Source organism: Salarias fasciatus, chromosome 2, assembly GCF_902148845.1.
Source record: "Salarias fasciatus chromosome 2, fSalaFa1.1, whole genome shotgun sequence".
NCBI lineage: Eukaryota > Metazoa > Chordata > Actinopteri > Blenniiformes > Blenniidae > Salarias > Salarias fasciatus.
The window spans coordinates 30,291,169-30,310,216 of NC_043746.1; the positions used below are offsets into that span (position 1 = coordinate 30,291,169).

Here is a 19,048-nt window from a genome sequence, read left to right on the forward strand (position 1 = left end):
AATTCTGAAATGATTGAACCGATTACATTTAATCAGTTCACTGCTTAACGGAACCAAAATCTAAAGCGTGAATTCTAAATTAGAAACTAAACCTCAATTTTTTTTTTTTTTTAATTAATCCCATTACATAGTGACCTAAAGTTGGACAGGAGAAACCTTGAATCAATGTTCCTGAAACTGAATTCATCCCCGATGTAAACCTCCAGGAACAGCAGCTGCCCTCTACTGCCCCCATGAGCCCAGAGGAGACACAACAGGACAGAAAGTGGAAGTTAAGGGATTTTATTTACAAAAGCCATACTGTACAGTACAGAAGGTGTTAGAAGGGCTGTAAACGTCAGTTTAATGGAGCTTCTTCCTCGTCAGATCAACGTGAACCTGCTCCGAGTCCTCTGCTTCTGGTACATTCACAGCTACTGGAGTTTTGAGACACTAGATCAATGCAGCGCGACGCAACATTTCACCTGAATAAAACCAAATTATTAAAACTGCAGTAGTGTCTGGCATGAACGCTGGGCTTCAGTATAAAAATATCAAACCTCTAAAACATTTAGCATTACTCCTAGAAGAGCAGGGCGTGGACTTTAAAAGGAAAAAAAGGGCACATATGAAAAAGGTGAGACTTGACAGGATGTGGAGTTACAGCCGAGGCGGCCGCAGTCAGTCCAGCAGCAGCTTCGTTGGCGCTTGGATACTGGAGACTTCATGATACCTGGCAGAAGAACAGCGTCAGTAAATCAAACCGTCTGCTGCCAGTGTGCAGGTGGCGCTGGGGTTCAGACTCACTTTGAGCTCTTGTACTTCTCCCGGACGGACTGCTGAGCGTGCTGTGCTGCGTTCAGGTACATTCGGTGAAGGTCTTCGATGCACGGCATCAGATCCTCCAGGGAGTAGCTGGTCATGTCAGCCAGCGTCTTGGGCTGAGGATCAGAGGACAGTGAGCGCCGTGCAGACGAGGTTCTCCTGTACGTACAGCCAGTGAGGAAACCCAACTCACCCACGAGCCTCCCGTCACTGTGTGGTTGGCCACGATGTAGGCTGCAGCTGCTATTTGTGAGGGCAGATATTTCAGGAAGGGGTCTGAATCCACCAGACTGAGCTCCCCGAGGTACTGCGGAGAGACGGTGCAGTCAGGTGAGTAAGAGCCGGTGTAGAAACAGTTTCCGGGAAACGGGACTCACCATGGAGAGGCTCTCCACTTGTTTGGTGACGGACTGCTGGAGGAAGTACTGCGTGAGGAACTGGTTTATCGTCGGCACGGCCAGGTCAAACGACAGCACCTTCAGCACCAGATGTTCCATTCGCAGCACTTGTTTCTTTGTGTAGGTGTCGTCTGTGATGTAGACGAACTCCGCCACCTCGGGAGGGTAAATCTCCTCAAATTTCCTGCATTGATAAAGTCACATTTGTCAATTTCACTCAAAGGGAAATCTTGACTAGCAGCTGGCATCAAACGAGACACTTACGAAGCGAGAAGCATTGCAGCCGTCCCGACCAACTGGAGCTTTCCCCGGAGGACGGACATCGAAGACAGGAAGCGATCGATGTAATTAACAGCCAAGTACAGCGTTTCGTTATGGAGTTTGTACTCCTCGCCAACTTCAACCAGCCAGTCCACCAAGATGGCCCTCATGCTGTTCGTGATGTCTGGCTGCTTTTTCATGTAACCCGCTTTGGGCCTCGTTTTCACCTGTGAAAAGACACATAATGAGGACAGCTGCCGGGAGGCCTGGAGTTCAGGTCCAGTATAAAACTAGAGTCTCACCTCGATCTCCCTCAGGTAGGTGTGGATTTCCTCTGCATACTCTGGAACCTCGTTTACGTCGGCCACTCGTTCCTCGCCTTCGACCACAGACATGTCCATTGGAGAGTCTGGAGAGGCAGCGTGATCAGAACAAGTCCCACAGCAGAGGAAAGTGAAGATTCTTCCAACTCAGGCTGAACGATATGGGCAAAATTTCATATCTCGATATCCATGCCAGATATTTCGATACGATATATTACAATGGATTCAGTGAAAGTTAAGCGTTTTTCAGAAAAATAAACATCACAATACAAAAGGATGTAAAAAAAATGCAGTTTTATTTATGAGAGCTCACTGCCACTACCACCAAACTCGTTTGTGCAGATTCTGCAGCCGCCCTCTGCCATCAGCTGTCAGCCAGTAAACAAGTTTGTGGTTGGCTGACCTTACCTGTGCATGGGCAAACTTACATGCAGGGCAAGCAGGGGAAATCTTGATATCGTTGATTTTGAGAAACTAATGTCCTGAATGTTCATATCCAGCCCTACTTCCAACTCACCGAAGCTGACGTCCATGGCCAACGGGACGTCGATGGTGGCCAGTGGCTGCCGGAGCCGAACCACAGCATTGCTGACCTCGGGGGAGTCTGCAACCGAGGGCTTCTCTTTCACGGGCTCTGCCACTGGCTGTGGCTTCTTGATGCAGGCACCATCAGGCTCGTCCATGTGGATCTGGAAGGCAGGCGGCTTGGAGACCTCTTCATTCTTACAGGACAGAGCCTGCGATGACTCCTGGAAGTGGAAACAATGGGATTTATACAGTGTGGCGCAGAGATTCAGTGAGCAGATAACAGCTGATCTACAAGAATTGAGTAATGAATAGTATATGCAAATCTATGATTAGAGAGAGGGCGGCTTTTAATGCAATCAGTCCCTGGGAGCTGATGTAACCTGGATTGAATTACAATGAGTGTCCTGAGGTATATTAAAAATGGCGGACAAAGGTGAGAGAGGCAGTCGGGGGCTTTAAAGTCTCTCTGGAGAGTGAAACCTAGTCAGCCCTGCTGGTGATCAGATCAGATCAGCAGCGGACGATATGGAGCCTTGTTGGGGCTGCAGCTCCCTCCATGCTAGCAGCATTAGCCGTTAGCTTCCTCACCTGCTTTGTACCGCGCTGGCTCGGGGCTCTGCTCCGCTGGTGGTTCTGCAGGGCTCCCAGGACGGTTCTGGTCGCGGCCCCGCTGCTCTGCTTCGGGGGGAGGTTCTCCTGGTTCTCGCCGGCTCGGGGCTTCGTGGAGCCCCGGAGCCTCGACAGCATGTTCTCCTGGTTGTGAGAGTCGGTGGCCGCGCTTCCCGGTCTGTTAGCTGCCGACATGTTTCACACAAAACAAAAAAAGAAAAAAACCCGGAGCCTGTCGGCCGGTCGCGAGGCGCTGCTGAGCGGGGAAAAACCGGATGACTTGGGGACAAAAGGACGAGTTCTGGGCGGTTAAACCGAGCCGAGCATCGGGCGGACAGTCCCGGTTAAAACTAAACTGCTGAGATGACAACGAACCTTTCAGAACCAAAACAAGAAGGTCCAAAAAAAAAAAAACCCCAAACAAACCAAACCAGGGGAAAACAGGCGTGCAGGCAGTCTCTCTCAGGCGCTCCTCGACCCGGTTCTGGTGGCGCTGGTTCCGGCCTGCAGAGGTTTCTGTTCGGTGCAGCAGCTGCTCACAACACCAGCGCGATTCTCCCAGTTCAAGTAGCCCGCGAGGATTGAAACGGACCAATCACGGGCGAGCAGCGGCGTGACGCCGTCATGTACGGAAGCCGAAAGTTTACAAATCAGCTGTGATTGCAAATTCAAAACCGGTTTGGCGGTGTTGCCAGATTTGGCGGGTTTCCCCCTTTGGCGCTTCTGGTCAGTCGTGTGAATTTGTAAATACAGATTTTTTTATTTGTTTCCGAAAAGTTAAATATTCTCTGTCATGAAATCAAATTTCTTGAATTAGAAAGTAAAGTGGGAATGTCATGTTAAACATGTTCCAAACAGACTGTCACGAATCATTTCAGTACTCAGTGAGAGAAAACACATCCTGGAGCAGAGTCCACTCCACATCCTCTGTTCACTGAAATCAGCCTGTTTAAATCACTGTGCAGAGAGCTGGGGCAGTGTTCACTACAGTCACTGTTTACACCACAGAGAAGAGCCACCAGGATCATTCACAACATGAGATCACACTAATCCACTGTTCTCACTGTCAAAAACTTTAAAATCCTATTCTTAAAGTCAAGACTATTAAAGTCCCTTTTCAAACAGGAACACCATGTGCAAAGCATTAAACAATTTTCTCCCCAAAAAATTTGAATAGCTAGTCATTAAAGTAGTGTAACTGCTTTTTTCATTTGTTTTTGTTTACTTATTAAATGTACGTAGTCTTGCGGTCCATTTTGGGCCTACAGTCTATGTTTGCCAACCCTACCTTTAGTTTATAGAGATGGACTGATCTCGGTGTTTTACTCATGATGAGGTTTAGATCTCCCACTGCGGGAGAGTTGTCACATTCTATATTTAAACAGAGTCATTTCTGTGGAAGTCGCTCAAAAATGCACATGTAGAATAGAAAAACAAAAGCATAGCCTCACTCTGCTTTGAGTTTCTGTATGATTGACTTGGAGAAGAAGACCCACACAGCACAGGGAGAACATGGAAACTCAGTAGAACAAACAGGCCTGGATCCAACCAGGATCTTGTTGTGATGCAGCACTTGAGTCTTTTCATGTTGCTTCGCTCAGAGGTTCATATTACTGTCACACTGGAGTCTTCTGAAGCGCGAGACAGCCTTCAGCTGCTGTGTTCACGTTCACTTTCTGTCCTGTTTTCCTCCTGCAGTGAAACTTTCTGGCCGACTGCAGTAGAAGATCGTCCTTAAATCCTCATAATAAATGAAAATGGACCAGCCCACAGCGGTTGGCGGCAGTGGTAATTCCTTTTATTGAAGGGAAAAATAAAAACAATTTATTTGACATGAATACTTATATTCATTATTCATGTTCAGGGTGGAAATATTGGAGAGAGAATAATTAAGGAGCATTACATAAGTTTATAATCACTTAACGCAAAGAGCCTCAAATGAGTGTGTGTGTGTGTAAGATGATCTTTTTATCCTGCAAGCTTCTTTTCTCTCCAGTTTATTTTTTGTCCTCTGAATAAAGTCTAAACAGTTGATGATACTCACAGTCCTATGAAAATAAAACTGTTCACTGTGCACTCTTATTTGATCAATGATTTATTGTTTTATTTATCAAAACTATGACTAAAACAAGCATCCAGGCGTTCCTGAAAGGTACCATCATCACTGTTTTTAATAGCTAATAAAAATTCATTCTTAAATACTTTGTACAAACAGTATCTACATGATCATGTGACAAACGAAGCTGCTTTACTGACACGGATCAACACGAGGTGAAACATTCAACTTTACGCTTGGCTGAAAAACTCCAACAAGGAGTTTAAGTCATAATTATCAAGTATTTCCAACAACGAGGACACCTTCGTTTTGACATTCTGGCCTTTGAACTTGAACTTGTCGATGAAGAGGTCTGTGATCATTCCTGCGGATGAAGAGGAGGAAAACATGACTGCAGCGAATCGACATGTCGACGAACCGACAGACCGTCCGGGGAGCCGGCTGTACCGTAAAGCCGCTCCAGGTGAGCCGGCTGCTTCTTGTACTCCTCCAGGAGGCTGGCCGACTCGTCCAGGATGCTGCGGTACTCCGGGATCAGGAAGTCAGCGTTCCCCTCGTGGACCTGAAGCTCCTGTGGAGGAGAGAGAGCCAGCGGACGCAGCTGGGAGTCCAACATCTGGAAACACAGCAGCTCACAGTGACGGAGGAGGAAGGCTTTCCCCGATCGACCCTCACCTTCAGAGCATCGATCAGCTGGACTTTCCTGGCCAGCAACAACTGGCACTCCAGCTTTGGGTGGATCATTCTGAGCGTGTGGCTCACGGAGTCATCGCTGATATCTGCAACACCGACAGATCAGAAACTCTGGCTCCAGGTGGGAACGGCGCTGCGCGGCGGAGCACCCACCGTACGAGATGTTCAGGTTGATCTTCTTCTTGGTGGCTTCTTTAGAGAGAACGTCGCTCAGGATGGAGATGGTGGAGATGTTGTCTGACCTGAAGTGGCCCTCTCCCTTGCTGGAATCAGACACGGGGTCATTTGTAAGGTGCGATTCCGGGGCGTGCTCAGTGCTGCGCCCGGCGCGTTTACCAGTAGGTGGCTTCCAGCTGTGTGCCCAGGAAGGTGTTGTGGAAATAGAAAGTGATGCTGTCTCCTGCAGGAGTCTTTTCGGGCACCTCCGGCAGACAGAAAACCACCCAGGAGTGAATCTCTGCGAAGCTGAACTGCCCCACCAGACTGAGCCTGTTCATGGGCCTGAAACAAAGACCAGACCGGGAGGGGCCGAGAGTTGAGTGAGTTAATGAAATCAAAATAATCCCGTCAAGCCTTAGATTGAGTAGAAACACAGCAGAGCAGGTTTCCCTCTGACCGGTCCGGGTCGATGCTGTGAGTCCGCTGGTGCAGCGACAGAGGCTTGACCTGGTACTGCCGCACCTGGCAGGTCTTAGGCTGCAGCCTGGGGGTGATGTACGCCTGCAGGGTGCCGTACTGCCCCTCGATGGACCTCACCTGGAAGACAAGTCCCCCCGATTCACACACACACACACATTTCTGCTGGTCGGTAGATAAACCACCCAATAGGTTCACAGTAGAGGAGGAATCATTTCAAATAAAGGAAGAACTACGGGAACTTTATGAAGTGAGCTCCTATAATAACACACACTAGGATCAATACATGGAAATAAGTTCTGATGCGACCTTTGACCTCGTGCGTGTGGCCTCCACAGCCCGTTTACCTTCAGCTCCAGTCTGGTGGTGTTGGCCTGACATCTGTATGTGGCCAGGAGGAAGTTCCCATTGGGCTGCTGTGAAGGGAGGGAGAGTTGATCACTGCATGAGCGAGACGGTGCAGAGCTCTGCCGGACGACGAGCTGACGGAGGAGACGGAGGAGACGGAGGAGACGGAGGAGACGGAGGAGACGGAGGAGACGGAGCTCACCTCCGAGTCACACTCGCTGAAGCTGACCACGGCCGAGTTCTTGTCTCCGTCCAGCAGGTCGATGGGGACGTCGCTCTGCGGAGCATCACACACGTTAGAGACGGGATGTAAAGCATGCGAGGGGAAGCCTGGAGTGCAGGGAGCACCTGGAGCAGCAGGTTGTCGATGGCCGTCTGCACCTCCAGGGTGAGGCTGTAGCTGGCGTCGTCCTGGCACAGCGTGAACTTGTCGTTGACGCTGAAGACGGGCACGGCGGACACGGCGGTGCTGGACTGGGACGTCTGCTGGTACTGCTCCCGGCCCTGCAGCACTTTGACCTGCAGCTGCTCCAGCTCCGCCCTGGGAGGCGGGGCAAGGACAAGAGCCAGTCAGCACGCTTCCTCTGAGGACGCAGACGAACCAGGAGCCGAGGAACGCCTCCCACCGCAGCGCCTCCACTTTAGACTGGGTCTCCTTGCTCATCTTGACCTCGTCTCCGTGGCCGAGCTCGGCCTTCTGCGGCTCGGTGGTCAGTCCGGTCACCCATCCTGGAGAACAGAGGCACGGGAGGGATGAGGGAGAGCGTCAGACCTCTGGTTCACTGCTGGATAACGGGAAAACCCACACATTTTAACCAAACAGGAAGTGAACCAGGAAAGGAAGATAACTGGAGTGTTTCTGTCACCGTGTGGAGCTGAAAACTGAGCAGTGAGGTTAGAAACGTTTGGGTCTGACCTGTGTAGGTGGAAGTCAAGACTTCATCGTAAGCCTCCTTTCCCACACAGCCACCCTGGACGGACGTCACGCTCTCCGACAAGACCTGAGAAGCACAGAGTGTGAGCTTTCTACACTTAAAACAAACAAAACAAACAGAAGTGGACATGAAATCAGGTGAAAACCAGGAAGAGCTCGTGATCAGTGTTCAGTGTGTCAGACAGAAACTCACATGCTCAAAACGCACTGTGGGCTCACCGGAGCTGTCAAAACCAAAGACCTCCACCGTGCCATCGTCGCGGCCCACCAGGATGTCGTTCACTCCATCTCCAATAATGTCGTATGTATCCATGCAGAGAATTCCTGAAGGGAAGCCAAACAGCACATCCGTATTTTAAAAGAGTTGGAATCATCCTGCTGGTCTGGCTGGTCTGACGCAGACATCAACAGCATACCTCCTTTCTTCTTGTCATTGTCGATCTCCCATCTGGTCACAGCTGAGCGCTCGCCGACCTGAACCAGCCCGATTTTTCCATCGATGGTCCCGTACAGAACCTCCTCTCCTGAAGAAAAGTCGCAGACACACATTAAAGTGAAGCCGCTCCACGTCGAACTGCTGCATCACACTGAGAAATCGACTTGCCTCCTTCTTTATTGTACCGCTCCAAGACAGACGGCGGTCCAGGGACTTCTACTTCGTAAGCGAGCTCAGACCCCTACAGCGAAATAATAACAACAACTCAAACCTGATCAGACCCCTGCAGAGGAAACCTCTGCAATGTTCACCTTCAGCACTCTGAGAACTCGGTCTTGGCACGCCAGCACCGGCACCACACGGCTCAGTTTCTCTGACGACAGACACATGATGTCGTTGATTTTGTCTCCAGACAGGAAGTAGTCCTGATCCTTGCAGTCAAAGTAGTGGTTGTAGATGTAGCTGGCGCACACAAACAGGTCAGCACCGGAGACGTGCCTGGGGAAAACACGGTGAGGGAAATATGAAAACAGATCCAGGTCCAGGAGCAGCGTGGATCACGGTGAGGAGAAGCTCCTACATGGCGTTTATGCTCTCAGTGAGGTTGGCATCAAAGGTCAGGAACTGTTTGCCCTTCTTGGTGAATCCTCGCACTTGAGAACCAGAACAGACAAAGATTTTCTCCTGGGGCGTTCCCACGGCGCCCCCAAGATCAATTCTAGTTATCTTCTGTCCGGGGAGGGTTTTGAACACCGGCTGAAAAAGGTGGAAGACAAACTCTGATGAGTAATGAACCTGAAGTCCCATTTACCACCGCTGTGAGTAAAGCCTCGACCCACCACAGCTTCTCCCTTCTTCATCCCAAAACATGTGAGGATACCATCATGATCGGCAATGGCGACCTGAAAGAGATCAACAGCTGAAATCCTGAACGAACAAAGACAAGCAAATGTTTCATGTCTCGAGCAGAAAATGCATTCACTTCAGTTCTATCAAGAAGTGATGAGAAACTGTCACCCTGCACTGCATCTTGGTAAAACTTAGAAATACAGAGTAGATGAAAACACTTCCAGAATTCTATATGCTGTAAAAATCAGTCGACAGCCACAGTACCTTCTGAGTTGCCTTTTTTCCCAGAGCTGGCAGCAGCCTCATGGTTTTCTGGGATGTTACACCAACCTGAGGGAATCATTTACATCGAGACCTCATTTTATTTTAATCCAGTCCAACCATACTAAATAACAGTCCTGCCTGGACTTGCTCTTACCTGGATATAATCCACTCGGTTGAGGTTAATTTCCATCTTCTGCCTCTTCCCAGATCAAACTAAATGAAGAAGTCGATTACAGAACTCACAGGTTCGTTAGTCGATCATTCATCCGATCGATACTGAGATCTGGTCCTGGAAACATCTACAGGATAAAGGTGGTTGTAGTTCAGATTGGGATTATCTAAAGTGAGGAGATTAGCTGGCCGAGCTAGCATTAGCTAGCAGGCTAATTGGCTAAACACGAAGCACGAGAGCAGAATTCATCCGCACAAACCGGGGGGTGTTGCACGTTTAAAGCAAGCCCTGCTCCGAATCACATAAAACACAGATTTAACTTCCTTTTAAGAAAGAATTTAGATCACAAACAGCTCCGGAAATACAGCGAAAAGAAGGCTGTTGTCGTTACCAGGGTGACGCTTCAGGGCTAACAAGCTGTCATTTCATTGGGCGAGAATTTTTCACGGAAATCGAAACTGCTCACCTATTGGTTGAATCACCTATTTCCGATTTCTACTAAAGCGAAGGTATCGCGCCCCATCCGGCGTCTGATTGGCGGAGTCTGAAGTTAGTGTCATTCATCCAACCAATCGTCGTTATCCATATCGAAACGTGACCAATCAGAGACAGGGGCGGGACCGGGGCGCGTCACCATACTAGGATTTGTAAATCCCGCTTCGCTCAAACGGGCAGTTCTTACGTTTATGTGTAATCCGTAATGTTGATATTCACATTCTTAATTTTGTTGTATCTATCGCTAAATTGGGCATGTTTTTTTAAGTAGAGTTTAAGAAACTAAATTAAATAGAAGTTATGTGATAGAGTGAAGTTTATGTCTGTCATAACAACTATAAGGACACATCATCAGCAAGCACCTCCGTATTATTTCATATCATATTGATTTAATTAGATCAATTCTTTTTCTCAATTAAAAAAATGCACTTTGTCTAATAGGCAAATGAACACGTTAAAATGTCAGAAAAGAGACAAATCATAGCATGCATTAAGCATCAGGACCCTACAGCAATGAGTGGACAAACAAAGCAAACTCAAAACAGTTTTCAAACTGAGAAACAAGTTCAACATGCATTCAGAAGCATCACATGCACCAGGCAACTCAATTCAAACGTGTATCCTACAGCAGAAATGTTAAAATATACAGCAGGAGTTTTGTTTCTCAGTTTAACGCCTATTTTGACAGCAGCTACAAAACTCTTGCACATTTTTAAGAGTGAGTTGATGGCATTGATAAATGTTAGGCATCTAGACAAATCAGGACATCGGATGATTCACACAGAAGAAATCAAGTAGAAATGCCAAAGTAAAGTACAACATTAAGAATATGAACAATTTCATTAAGTTACTAATCTCAGAATGTTAGAATAGAATAAGCATCTTCATGAATAAATAATGACGTCGAGGGAGAAAGAACATCAAGCGACACAGGAGGAGCACAGTTTCAGCGTGCCGCGCTGCGTTCAGGGACTCAGTCCACCGCTTCAGTGAGGTCGCATGAGGAGGTTGGGTGAAGAAACACTTCAGTGCACCAGCGGCTGGCCGTCGGGTCGGAGGTGACATTCAAGAGAGCGTTCCTTCTGCTGATGGCAGTATCAGTCCCCATCAGAGTTAAGTCACATCTTACATGGTTGAAAACTAAATAAAAACCTAACAAAAAAAAAAAACAAAACGGAACAAGTGTGAAGGGAGTAAAATGTCCGTGTGATCAAACCCCCGTGGGGGCGAGGCGGCTGATGAAGGCGATGCTGCTGAGGCACATCCTCCTGAAGAAGGCGGGGCAGGCGGGCTTCATGATGAAGTGCTCCAGGAGGATCCGCAGCTCGGTGAACAAGGTGCTGGGAGGAGCGCAGACGGAGTTAAAGCTCAGCTCTCAGCGTTCACACATCGCCTCGTCTCGTTCAGACACTCACCGGCAGTACGGGTTTCTCCTGGAGGTGTAGCGCAGAGTGAGGAATCTGTAGTAGATGAAGGGCAGCAGCAAGCTTCCCTGGCCGCTGAGCAACGCAGAGGAACACGTTACAGAGACACCCGACAACCTCCACCACGCACCTGCAGTGTCAGACTGCACACACACCTGAAGAGCATGAAGACGGTGGCCGGCATCAGGAAGATCTCGTTGCAGGCGATGAACTTGAGGATGTTCTGCTGATTGGAGGTCAGTTTGTCCAGAAGGTTTCTGACGAACATCAGGCTGCTGGGGCCCATTTGCTGCAAGAACACGAAAAGACAGACACAAAAGTGATCAACTGTCACAGAGAAACAGCTTTCAGGCGCTTTAGATGAAGTACAGTGAATCATCTACGTCTTTTGAGACCATTAAACCCACCTGGCTGGTGCTAACAGCTGGCTTATGTTTTTTAAATAATGATTAAAAGCCACAGCAGGCGCTGCTGATTATACTCACATCCAGAACCTTCTTTGTGTACGTGGTCGCATGGAGCAACGAGAACAGGAAAACTGGGAAGATGCTCACTGGATTTCAAGGTTAAGGAGGAATCATTTCGCTGGGACTCGTTTCCACTCATAACACTCATACAGGCTCCTCAAAACTGCACCACAGAAGATTGGTAAAGCATTGCCTGCTTGAATTTAATCTCTAATCTCTGTTTTACTGAAAGAGATCTGTCTTGTGGATGAGCAGCTGCCGCCACAGCTGTCAGAGAGCCCCTCCTTGCTGCGGTGGGGGAGGATACTGGTGATGGGGTAGGAGTTGACCAGGATCAGGGAGTAGAGCAGGTAATGGCAGCTGTCCTCCTGCAGAGCCTGGGCCAGGAACGCTCTGCTCAGCTGGAAGCGAGGGAGCCTCTGGTGCAGCCGCAGGGCGCTGGTCAGGGCGTTGGCCAGCAAGGCTCTCTGATAGAAGTTAGCAGCTGCGTAGGGTCTGAAACACACAGCAGTGATGAGTATCACACCGGCTGGTGGCAGCTTTCACCCCTCAGAGCTCCTGACTGCACTCACCCCAGCACTGGGAGGATAAACATGACGGAGCAGTAGACGGTGAAGAGTCGGGAAAGCCACATCGCAGTTTCCAGCTTGTTGCTCATCAGAAATTGCTGTGGGGAAAAAAAAGAATAAACAAACATTTATGAGTTTAAAATACAGAGATTTAACTGGAGCATGAAATAACCAGAGATGTAAGTATCCCAGAGACTCTACCGTTCTCCCTGCTTTTAGCATAAACAAGGCAAACTGAAACTAAATGGGCTAAACTGTACACATAATATGACTTTATTTTCAAATTAAAGGCAGCAGTTCAACAAGGACCCAGACAGAAAGGACCAACTTTAAACACGTGAATTCAGGGGACAAAACAAGGGAAGATTGCTCGAATAATCGATATTAAATCCTTACTGAGTTATTTATTTATTTTTTCTACTGAGGGCGATGTTAGAAATGTGTACATTGATTTTTCCTTAACTGGGGTAATTATGGCCTGACTCCGTCTCTCATATGTTTGGGCTGAGCACCTCCAGGCCACCGTAGTAAATAACCACTTTGTGAGTGAGAGCGCTATAGCAGCACAACGAGAAGACCGACGGTACGATTCCCTCAGCCATGTCCCTACAGCGCTGTCAAAAACACCACACACACACACACACACACACACACACACACACACACACACACACACACACACACACAAATGGATACAATTCTTACCAAACTTAGAAGCTCACAGTTTAATCTTGGTAGAAGATATTTAAATATGGTTTTCACATCTGAACAGAGGACAGATGCAGCAACGTTTTAAAAGTTTAATGACGACGCACGATGGATTTGTTCAGGGGTGATTTTTTTCATTGTTCAGTCAACCAACTTCCATGAACATGGGGAAGAACTTGCTGCTGCCATGGTAACCGATACCATGACATCATGAGTCCTGGCTGGTGATGTCACAGCTTTCCTCTGTCAGAGGGAAAGGGCTCATCAAAGGGATCTCTTCTCACTTTCTAGTGTGGAACTGAGCAGTTCAGACCCACGAGACATTCTCAGAGCGACAGCCAAAGAGCGACAGAGCGACAGAGCCAAAGAGCAGGTTGAGTAATTCATTGAATTTATTCATTCAGTCAGAGATAACAGACAGTGAAGCAAAGATGTCGCGGCGGCAGAAAGACATGGCTGAAGAAGTGGCCTATTGGAAGGCCAGATATGAAGCTGTGAACAAGGAGCTGGAGAGAGAAACCAAGGCCAAGGAGAAGCTGCAGGAATGGTGCAAACACTCAAAGCAGGCTGGTAATGGGGCCAAATGGATGGACGAAAGGAAGAACATGTATGCTAGCATTCAGGGTCTTCTCAAGGATATTGAAAGGCTGGATAAGATGGTGTCCGTGGCCACCAAACGGAACCTCAACATCAGCAAGGCCGAGCTGAAGAAGAAGAAAGCAGGTGAGAGGACTGGAAAAGAAAAGAAGAAGGGGGTAACAAAAGACATGATATGTGATCAGACAGACTCCCTGAGCCTCTGTGCCACAGCAGTGGCCAGCGTTGAGGCGAAGGTGGAATGCCTCATACGGGCCCTGGAGGAGTCCCCCAGTGAAGGTCAGGAGAACCACAGCGTCTCAGCCGACAGCACAGAGGTGGAGGTTTTGACCAGCACCGTCAGAACTTTGGAAGACCAACAAAAAAAGCTGAACTCTCAGCTCAAACAGAAAGACGTCAGACTGAAAGACAAGGAGCAGCAGATTCAAGCCTTGCAAAACAGTCTGAAGTCTCAAATGGACGAGACTAAGAGGCTGAAGAAGCTGCTGGAAGTCCAGTGGTGTGAGCTGGAGGAGCAGCAGGATCACCTGGCCGGCTGTGAGACCAACTCTCCCTCTCTGGAAGAAGAGGCGCATCGGCTCAGAGCTGCCTTAGAAATGGAGGAGGCAGCGGCAGAGAATCTGAGAAAGCAGCTTCAAGACAAGACGGACGAGGTCACAGCCGTCAGGACCGACCTGGAGAGTCTGAAGGTCACTCAGCTGCAGGAGGCAGAAAGAGAGAGATCTGCCCTGCAGTCCGAGTACCAGCAGACAGTCAACCAGCTCAGGTCAGAGGTCGTCACCCTGAACCAGGAAGTCTGCTCACTCCAGCAAGCCCTTGAAAATTCCATCCAGGAGCGGCAGGTGGAGAGAGAGCAGACGGCTGCAGCAATGAGAGCTCAGGACGAGGAGACCCGCAACAAGCTGAGTCTCCTCACCGACAAGATCTCCACCCTGACTGAAGAGAACGCTCACTCTGTGGCGACGCTCCAAAGGCTGAGGGCCGAAATGATCCAGACTGAGGCCGAGTTGACCAAAAATTGTGACGTCCTCCAAAAAGTGCTGCGGGCTGAGACCCTGGCCAAAGAGGAACTGCTGGAACAGTCCACAAAGGCAGAAGAGGCCTTCTTCACTCAGGAGGAGAGATGGATGGACCAGTTCAACAACACCACTGCAGAAATCCAGCATTTCCTCCAGAGGATCTCTGAACTGGACCGGCTGGCCTCCATGACGGACAGACAGAAGGCCAAGACGAAGAAAGCAGAGAAGAAAGCCAGAAAAGAAGCTGCCAAACAGGAGGAGAAAGACAGGAAGAAGAGGAAGGTTTTGGGGGGATACGATGACCCGAAGCATTCACCCAAAAAATTCAGCTGGCTAAAAGAGAAAAGTGGCAGCCCTTCAAAGTAAAAGTTAAAAACAAACAAAAAAACACAACCTAAACCCTGAAGCCACTGAGGCAGGGCGGAGTAGACAGCGCCACCTGGGGAATTAACAACCTACATGCTGGTGTCCAAAAAAATGAAGAAGGTCACAGAAACAGGGGGTAAGAAACAAGAAAAAGTCAGACACACTATTGAACCCCGCCCCCTTAAAAAAAGAAAAAATAGTCAGAAACATGGGGCTAGAAAGAAGAAAAAGTCAGACACACTATTGCCCCCCACCCCTTTAAAAAAGAAGGTCACAGAAACAAGGAGCTAGAAACAGAAGAAAAAGTCAGACACAGAGGTCTCAAGACCTTCAGAGTGAAAACTGAGAATGAGATGCTGGAGGAGGCCTCCAGGTCACACCCTGAAGGATGGAAGGACCGCTCAGCTTCAGCTCAATAAAATCATAAAACTCAAAAATTTCAGAGCAAGTTTTATTTTGTTCCTGCCAGCTGTTGTCGACACATGACAGCTGGCGCGCGCGCGCACACACACACACACACACACACACACACACACACACACACACACACACACACACACACACACACACACACACACACACAACCTCATTCACCTGCCTGTAGTAACACATTTCTACCGTGAAGCCTTAGCGCCACCCACAGTGCAAAACATGTACTGCAACACAAAGTAAATGAACAAACACTTAAAGGTCTAATACAGGATTTTCTCGAAAAGACAAAGCCAAACGTCTGTTACTCACTTTTTGAACAACGCGCATGCGCCAGACCATCCGCCCGGCTCTCCTGCTTCTCCCAAGGAAACGCGGAAGCGTGCGAGCGCGATCTCCTCTACTCCGGACGTGCGCGGCTCTGTTTACAGTTTCTGCGATCGGCCTCGCTCATACGTAAAGCTTGTTTTCGGAAACAATTACAGTTTCATTATGTCAGACTCGCCATCGGTAAGTACTAGCTCAGAAGCTCACCGGCTACATAAACACTCTGAATGCGCAAAAGGGAGAAGCTTATTGGGCGCAAGCACGTAGAACCGCCTTAAGAAACCAGCTCGTCAGAATGATCGACAAACAGACCCACCAGTTATTTTGATGATCCACCCGGAACTCAAAGCAATAGAAAATCCTGTATTACACCTTTAAACAGGCTGTAACAGCCAGAAAACACCATTTTGGTACTGACACATGTTTTATATCGCTCGCAGTAGCTGCAAATACGCAAATATTTTGCTTCATTTTTTAAGTGAAGTTTGGTAAAAGAAAGAAAAGAATTCCTCTTTACTTCAAGGCGGATCCATTTAGTTTTCAAGTCAAGTCAAGGTATTCAATTTTGACAAAAACTAAAGGAACAAGACTTTTACATTCTCTGGGAGACAATGTTTCATTAAATCAATCGAGTGTGTTATGACAGACTAATACCACTTCACCTCCAGACTGAAATAAAGGCTTTCTGAATACGTCTCTTCATAACTGAACACACGGATTCAGAACACACTGTCTTGGATTTCATAGTTTGTACTTTTGAGAAGTGTAACTTAGCAAGTAAACGAGCTGTTAAGGATGTAAAACACCTTCAAACAGAAGGGTAAAAAACACCAACTTACCACTGGCCCCACACTGGGAGGGGGGGCTTGTTGGTTGGTGTCAGCCATCTTTGGGTGTGTGTTACTCTGCAGAGATAAAAACACACATCATCAAAACACCAAAGACACATTCATCATTACTCATGAGAGCCAAATATTAAATACAGAAACTCAAACTTTACACTAATATGACAGTGACAGTGCTCTGTTTGACATTTGTGTGGCTAATTATAAATTCACAGCTACTTGAAAAACTGAGACATAAACAGCTCTGTTGCCTTTAAAAAGTCCAACCTCATGGTGACATGAAGGAGGAGTGCTTTTCTGACAGGACTTACACTCACGTGAGGAGGTGTTTGTCTCTTTTAGAGAAGCATAAATCAAACCTCAGGGTGGCATGAAGTATTGGAATCACCGTGTGTTTTCTGACAGCACTGACACTCCTTAGAGGTTCTAACTTTCTCTTCAAAAACACTATTAATGCAGATCTACGTGTAAAAAAATTAAATATAAAGTCACTCGCTATCCGCTGGATCTAACAGTCTAACTTCCGGGTGAAATGCAGTACAAGAGGTTTGTTTTTGGTTTTCACTCATGTGAGGAACTGTCTTTTGGTTTCACTATAAATCCACAATGATTGATCAGGTTAAGAGTTCTGTTCAATGATTAGATGAGACAGTTTATGTTTCAGTCCAACTGTTTAACTTAGAAGACCTCGTGGAGGAGAAACGAATAAGGGAGCTAAGATTTACACCAAGATTGCATCATATCAATGTAAAGACTGACTTTACAACCAAAGCTCAAGTTAGCCTTTCAGCAACAGACAATCATTATTAAATAACGGTTTTTGGATAATCGATGTTAATAGACTTTATCTGGAAAGGAAGATTGATCCAACATGTTCCCATGCCACATGTAAATGACTGCTACCGACGGCAGAAAATGCAGGGAGCAAACCGGGAGAATGGCGTTTATAACCAGCCAATAAACACGGCACAACACTTCAGGCGAACAGTATGATCCTAGTTTAGAATAAACCAGTGAATCCGTGTTGACCTGGAGCTAAAAGCAGCTAACGGTAGCAGCAGGTGAGTCTAGAATGTTCTGTTACCATCGTTACTAGCATGGCAGCTAACACTTAGCCTTTCATTAGCTTTTCCTGGACTAATAACGCGGTTATACCGGGTAACTCCAGCCTCACTTGTTACCACGGAGCCTGTTCATACTAAACACCCAGCTGGTTGACATTATATGACCCATAAATGAACCTTACCGGGGCTTCAGGGGGAAAAGTGTCGGTAGTGAAAGCTGCTCCGCTGGAAATGATCACCTGACCTCTCCGAGAGTTCAAACAACTATCGCGATATTTCACAACCTGTCTATGCTTAACTCCGATGAAATTCACACAACTCTCGCGATATTTCGGCAACACCGCTGGAGTAAGGGTTCCACACAACTCTCGCGACATTTCACAGTACTGACAGTCCACATAAGTCTCGCGACACCTTAGAATGACAATCATATGAGTTTTTCTGCCCTCTAATGGACAAAATAAAAACTGCACCAGACTTTTTTTTAATGACAGCTTTACTTCTTTGAATAAAATAATTCCAGTATTCAAACGTCTGATAATGCCCCTACAGACTATTCTAATTATGAATTCCATTTATATAACATGACGACATCCCCTTATACTTGTTCAGGCAATCCAAATTCATTTATACAGCACCATTCAGGCACAGGGCAATTCCTAGTGATTTACATGGAAATAAAAGAAATGCATTAGAAGAAGGCGATTGAAAACAGCATATAAAAAGGACAATAAATAATGTAAAACCCTCCTAAGATGAAGGTGACAGAATAATTCATGTTTAAATTTAATGGAGCAGTTTTGAGTCCTGTTTGTTTTCTTCCACAGGTGAGGAGTAGGAACTTTGTTTCTTCTGACTCTGGGAATACTCAGTGAACTTCTTCCTGATTGTTATAATTATTTGTATTATTACTGGCAGGGATTTGAAGGTGTCTTGTTTAGAGGGGAGGGAGTGAGCTTGATAGATTTTTGTCGGTTTGTTGATAGTTTAGAGATTTAGAATTCTCACTAGGTATGAAGTGCTGATGTTTACACACTTTTTTCAGGGCCAATGTGCTCAGAATGCTCCTGCAAAATAAGAGAAAAAAAAATCCAAGCCTACAAGTTCAATGCGCATGCGCTGTGATCTACACCCATACTGTCACATCACACACCGAAAAACGTGCCCAGCTCTAACTCCAAGTGTAGAGATGAGTTAAATCCGTGGTCTTGATTATGAATTAACAAACGTTCATGTAGAGAACATTTTTTTAACCATCAAACCACTGCATTGAAGGTACAGACCTCTCCCACCAGGGGGCGCTCCTCACCAGTCCATCTCCCCTCCGCAGGCTGGGCTGCAGCCCGCAAGAGCCGGATAATTATTTTAGCTTTAAGTGCACCTTATTTGGTTCCAACATGTTTTAAAATCTTACATCTGACTGCAGC

General features: G+C 47.2%; 3 protein-coding genes across 6 annotated transcripts in view; all 3 read right to left on the minus strand.

The window, feature by feature from the left end:
• The window catches only part of LOC115400530 (Bardet-Biedl syndrome 7 protein homolog), an 11,078-nt gene extending 1,386 nt beyond the window's left edge, over nucleotides 1-9,692 (minus strand). The window contains exons 1-19 of one of the 3 annotated variants that reach the window (XM_030108484.1): nucleotides 9,294-9,692; nucleotides 9,140-9,205; nucleotides 8,866-8,928; nucleotides 8,607-8,782; nucleotides 8,338-8,524; nucleotides 8,195-8,267; nucleotides 8,007-8,114; nucleotides 7,784-7,914; nucleotides 7,573-7,657; nucleotides 7,283-7,385; nucleotides 7,005-7,197; nucleotides 6,859-6,933; nucleotides 6,656-6,724; nucleotides 6,289-6,428; nucleotides 6,009-6,173; nucleotides 5,826-5,935; nucleotides 5,655-5,758; nucleotides 5,427-5,550; nucleotides 5,202-5,343 (exon numbers count right to left, since the gene is read on the minus strand). In XM_030108484.1, the coding sequence (XP_029964344.1) occupies nucleotides 5,210-5,343; nucleotides 5,427-5,550; nucleotides 5,655-5,758; nucleotides 5,826-5,935; nucleotides 6,009-6,173; nucleotides 6,289-6,428; nucleotides 6,656-6,724; nucleotides 6,859-6,933; nucleotides 7,005-7,197; nucleotides 7,283-7,385; nucleotides 7,573-7,657; nucleotides 7,784-7,914; nucleotides 8,007-8,114; nucleotides 8,195-8,267; nucleotides 8,338-8,524; nucleotides 8,607-8,782; nucleotides 8,866-8,928; nucleotides 9,140-9,205; nucleotides 9,294-9,329 (2,142 nt within the window). In that variant the 5' untranslated portion in view covers nucleotides 9,330-9,692 and the 3' untranslated portion in view covers nucleotides 5,202-5,209. Of the gene's footprint in view, nucleotides 1-4,719; nucleotides 5,344-5,426; nucleotides 5,551-5,654; nucleotides 5,759-5,825; nucleotides 5,936-6,008; nucleotides 6,174-6,288; nucleotides 6,429-6,655; nucleotides 6,725-6,858; nucleotides 6,934-7,004; nucleotides 7,198-7,282; nucleotides 7,386-7,572; nucleotides 7,658-7,783; nucleotides 7,915-8,006; nucleotides 8,115-8,194; nucleotides 8,268-8,337; nucleotides 8,525-8,606; nucleotides 8,783-8,865; nucleotides 8,929-9,139; nucleotides 9,206-9,293 lie in introns of those variants that run through there. The other 2 variants (XM_030108492.1, XM_030108475.1) reach the window with 2 other exon arrangements.
• LOC115400549 (transmembrane protein 33-like) overlaps nucleotides 1-17,873 on the minus strand; it is an 18,586-nt gene extending 713 nt beyond the window's left edge. Inside the window, exons 1-8 of one of the 2 annotated variants that reach the window (XM_030108527.1) lie at nucleotides 17,804-17,873; nucleotides 16,552-16,617; nucleotides 12,270-12,364; nucleotides 12,005-12,192; nucleotides 11,716-11,783; nucleotides 11,386-11,519; nucleotides 11,222-11,305; nucleotides 10,176-11,146 (exon numbers count right to left, since the gene is read on the minus strand). In XM_030108527.1, coding sequence (XP_029964387.1) covers nucleotides 11,017-11,146; nucleotides 11,222-11,305; nucleotides 11,386-11,519; nucleotides 11,716-11,783; nucleotides 12,005-12,192; nucleotides 12,270-12,364; nucleotides 16,552-16,599 — 747 coding nt within the window. In that variant the 5' untranslated portion in view covers nucleotides 16,600-16,617; nucleotides 17,804-17,873 and the 3' untranslated portion in view covers nucleotides 10,176-11,016. Of the gene's footprint in view, nucleotides 1-10,175; nucleotides 11,147-11,221; nucleotides 11,306-11,385; nucleotides 11,520-11,715; nucleotides 11,784-12,004; nucleotides 12,193-12,269; nucleotides 12,365-16,551; nucleotides 16,618-17,803 lie in introns of those variants that run through there. The other variant, XM_030108520.1, reaches the window with a different exon arrangement.
• Nucleotides 283-3,239, minus strand: LOC115400543 (cyclin-A2-like). The gene is made up of 8 exons (XM_030108507.1): nucleotides 2,903-3,239; nucleotides 2,304-2,535; nucleotides 1,766-1,872; nucleotides 1,467-1,690; nucleotides 1,182-1,386; nucleotides 998-1,111; nucleotides 787-920; nucleotides 283-712 (listed from the first exon to the last, which is right to left on the minus strand). The coding sequence occupies exons 1-8, from the start codon at nucleotides 3,116-3,118 to the stop codon at nucleotides 661-663; spliced, it is 1,284 nt and encodes a 427-aa protein (XP_029964367.1). The 5' UTR covers nucleotides 3,119-3,239; the 3' UTR covers nucleotides 283-660.
• Nucleotides 17,874-19,048: the final 1,175 nt, after the last annotated feature.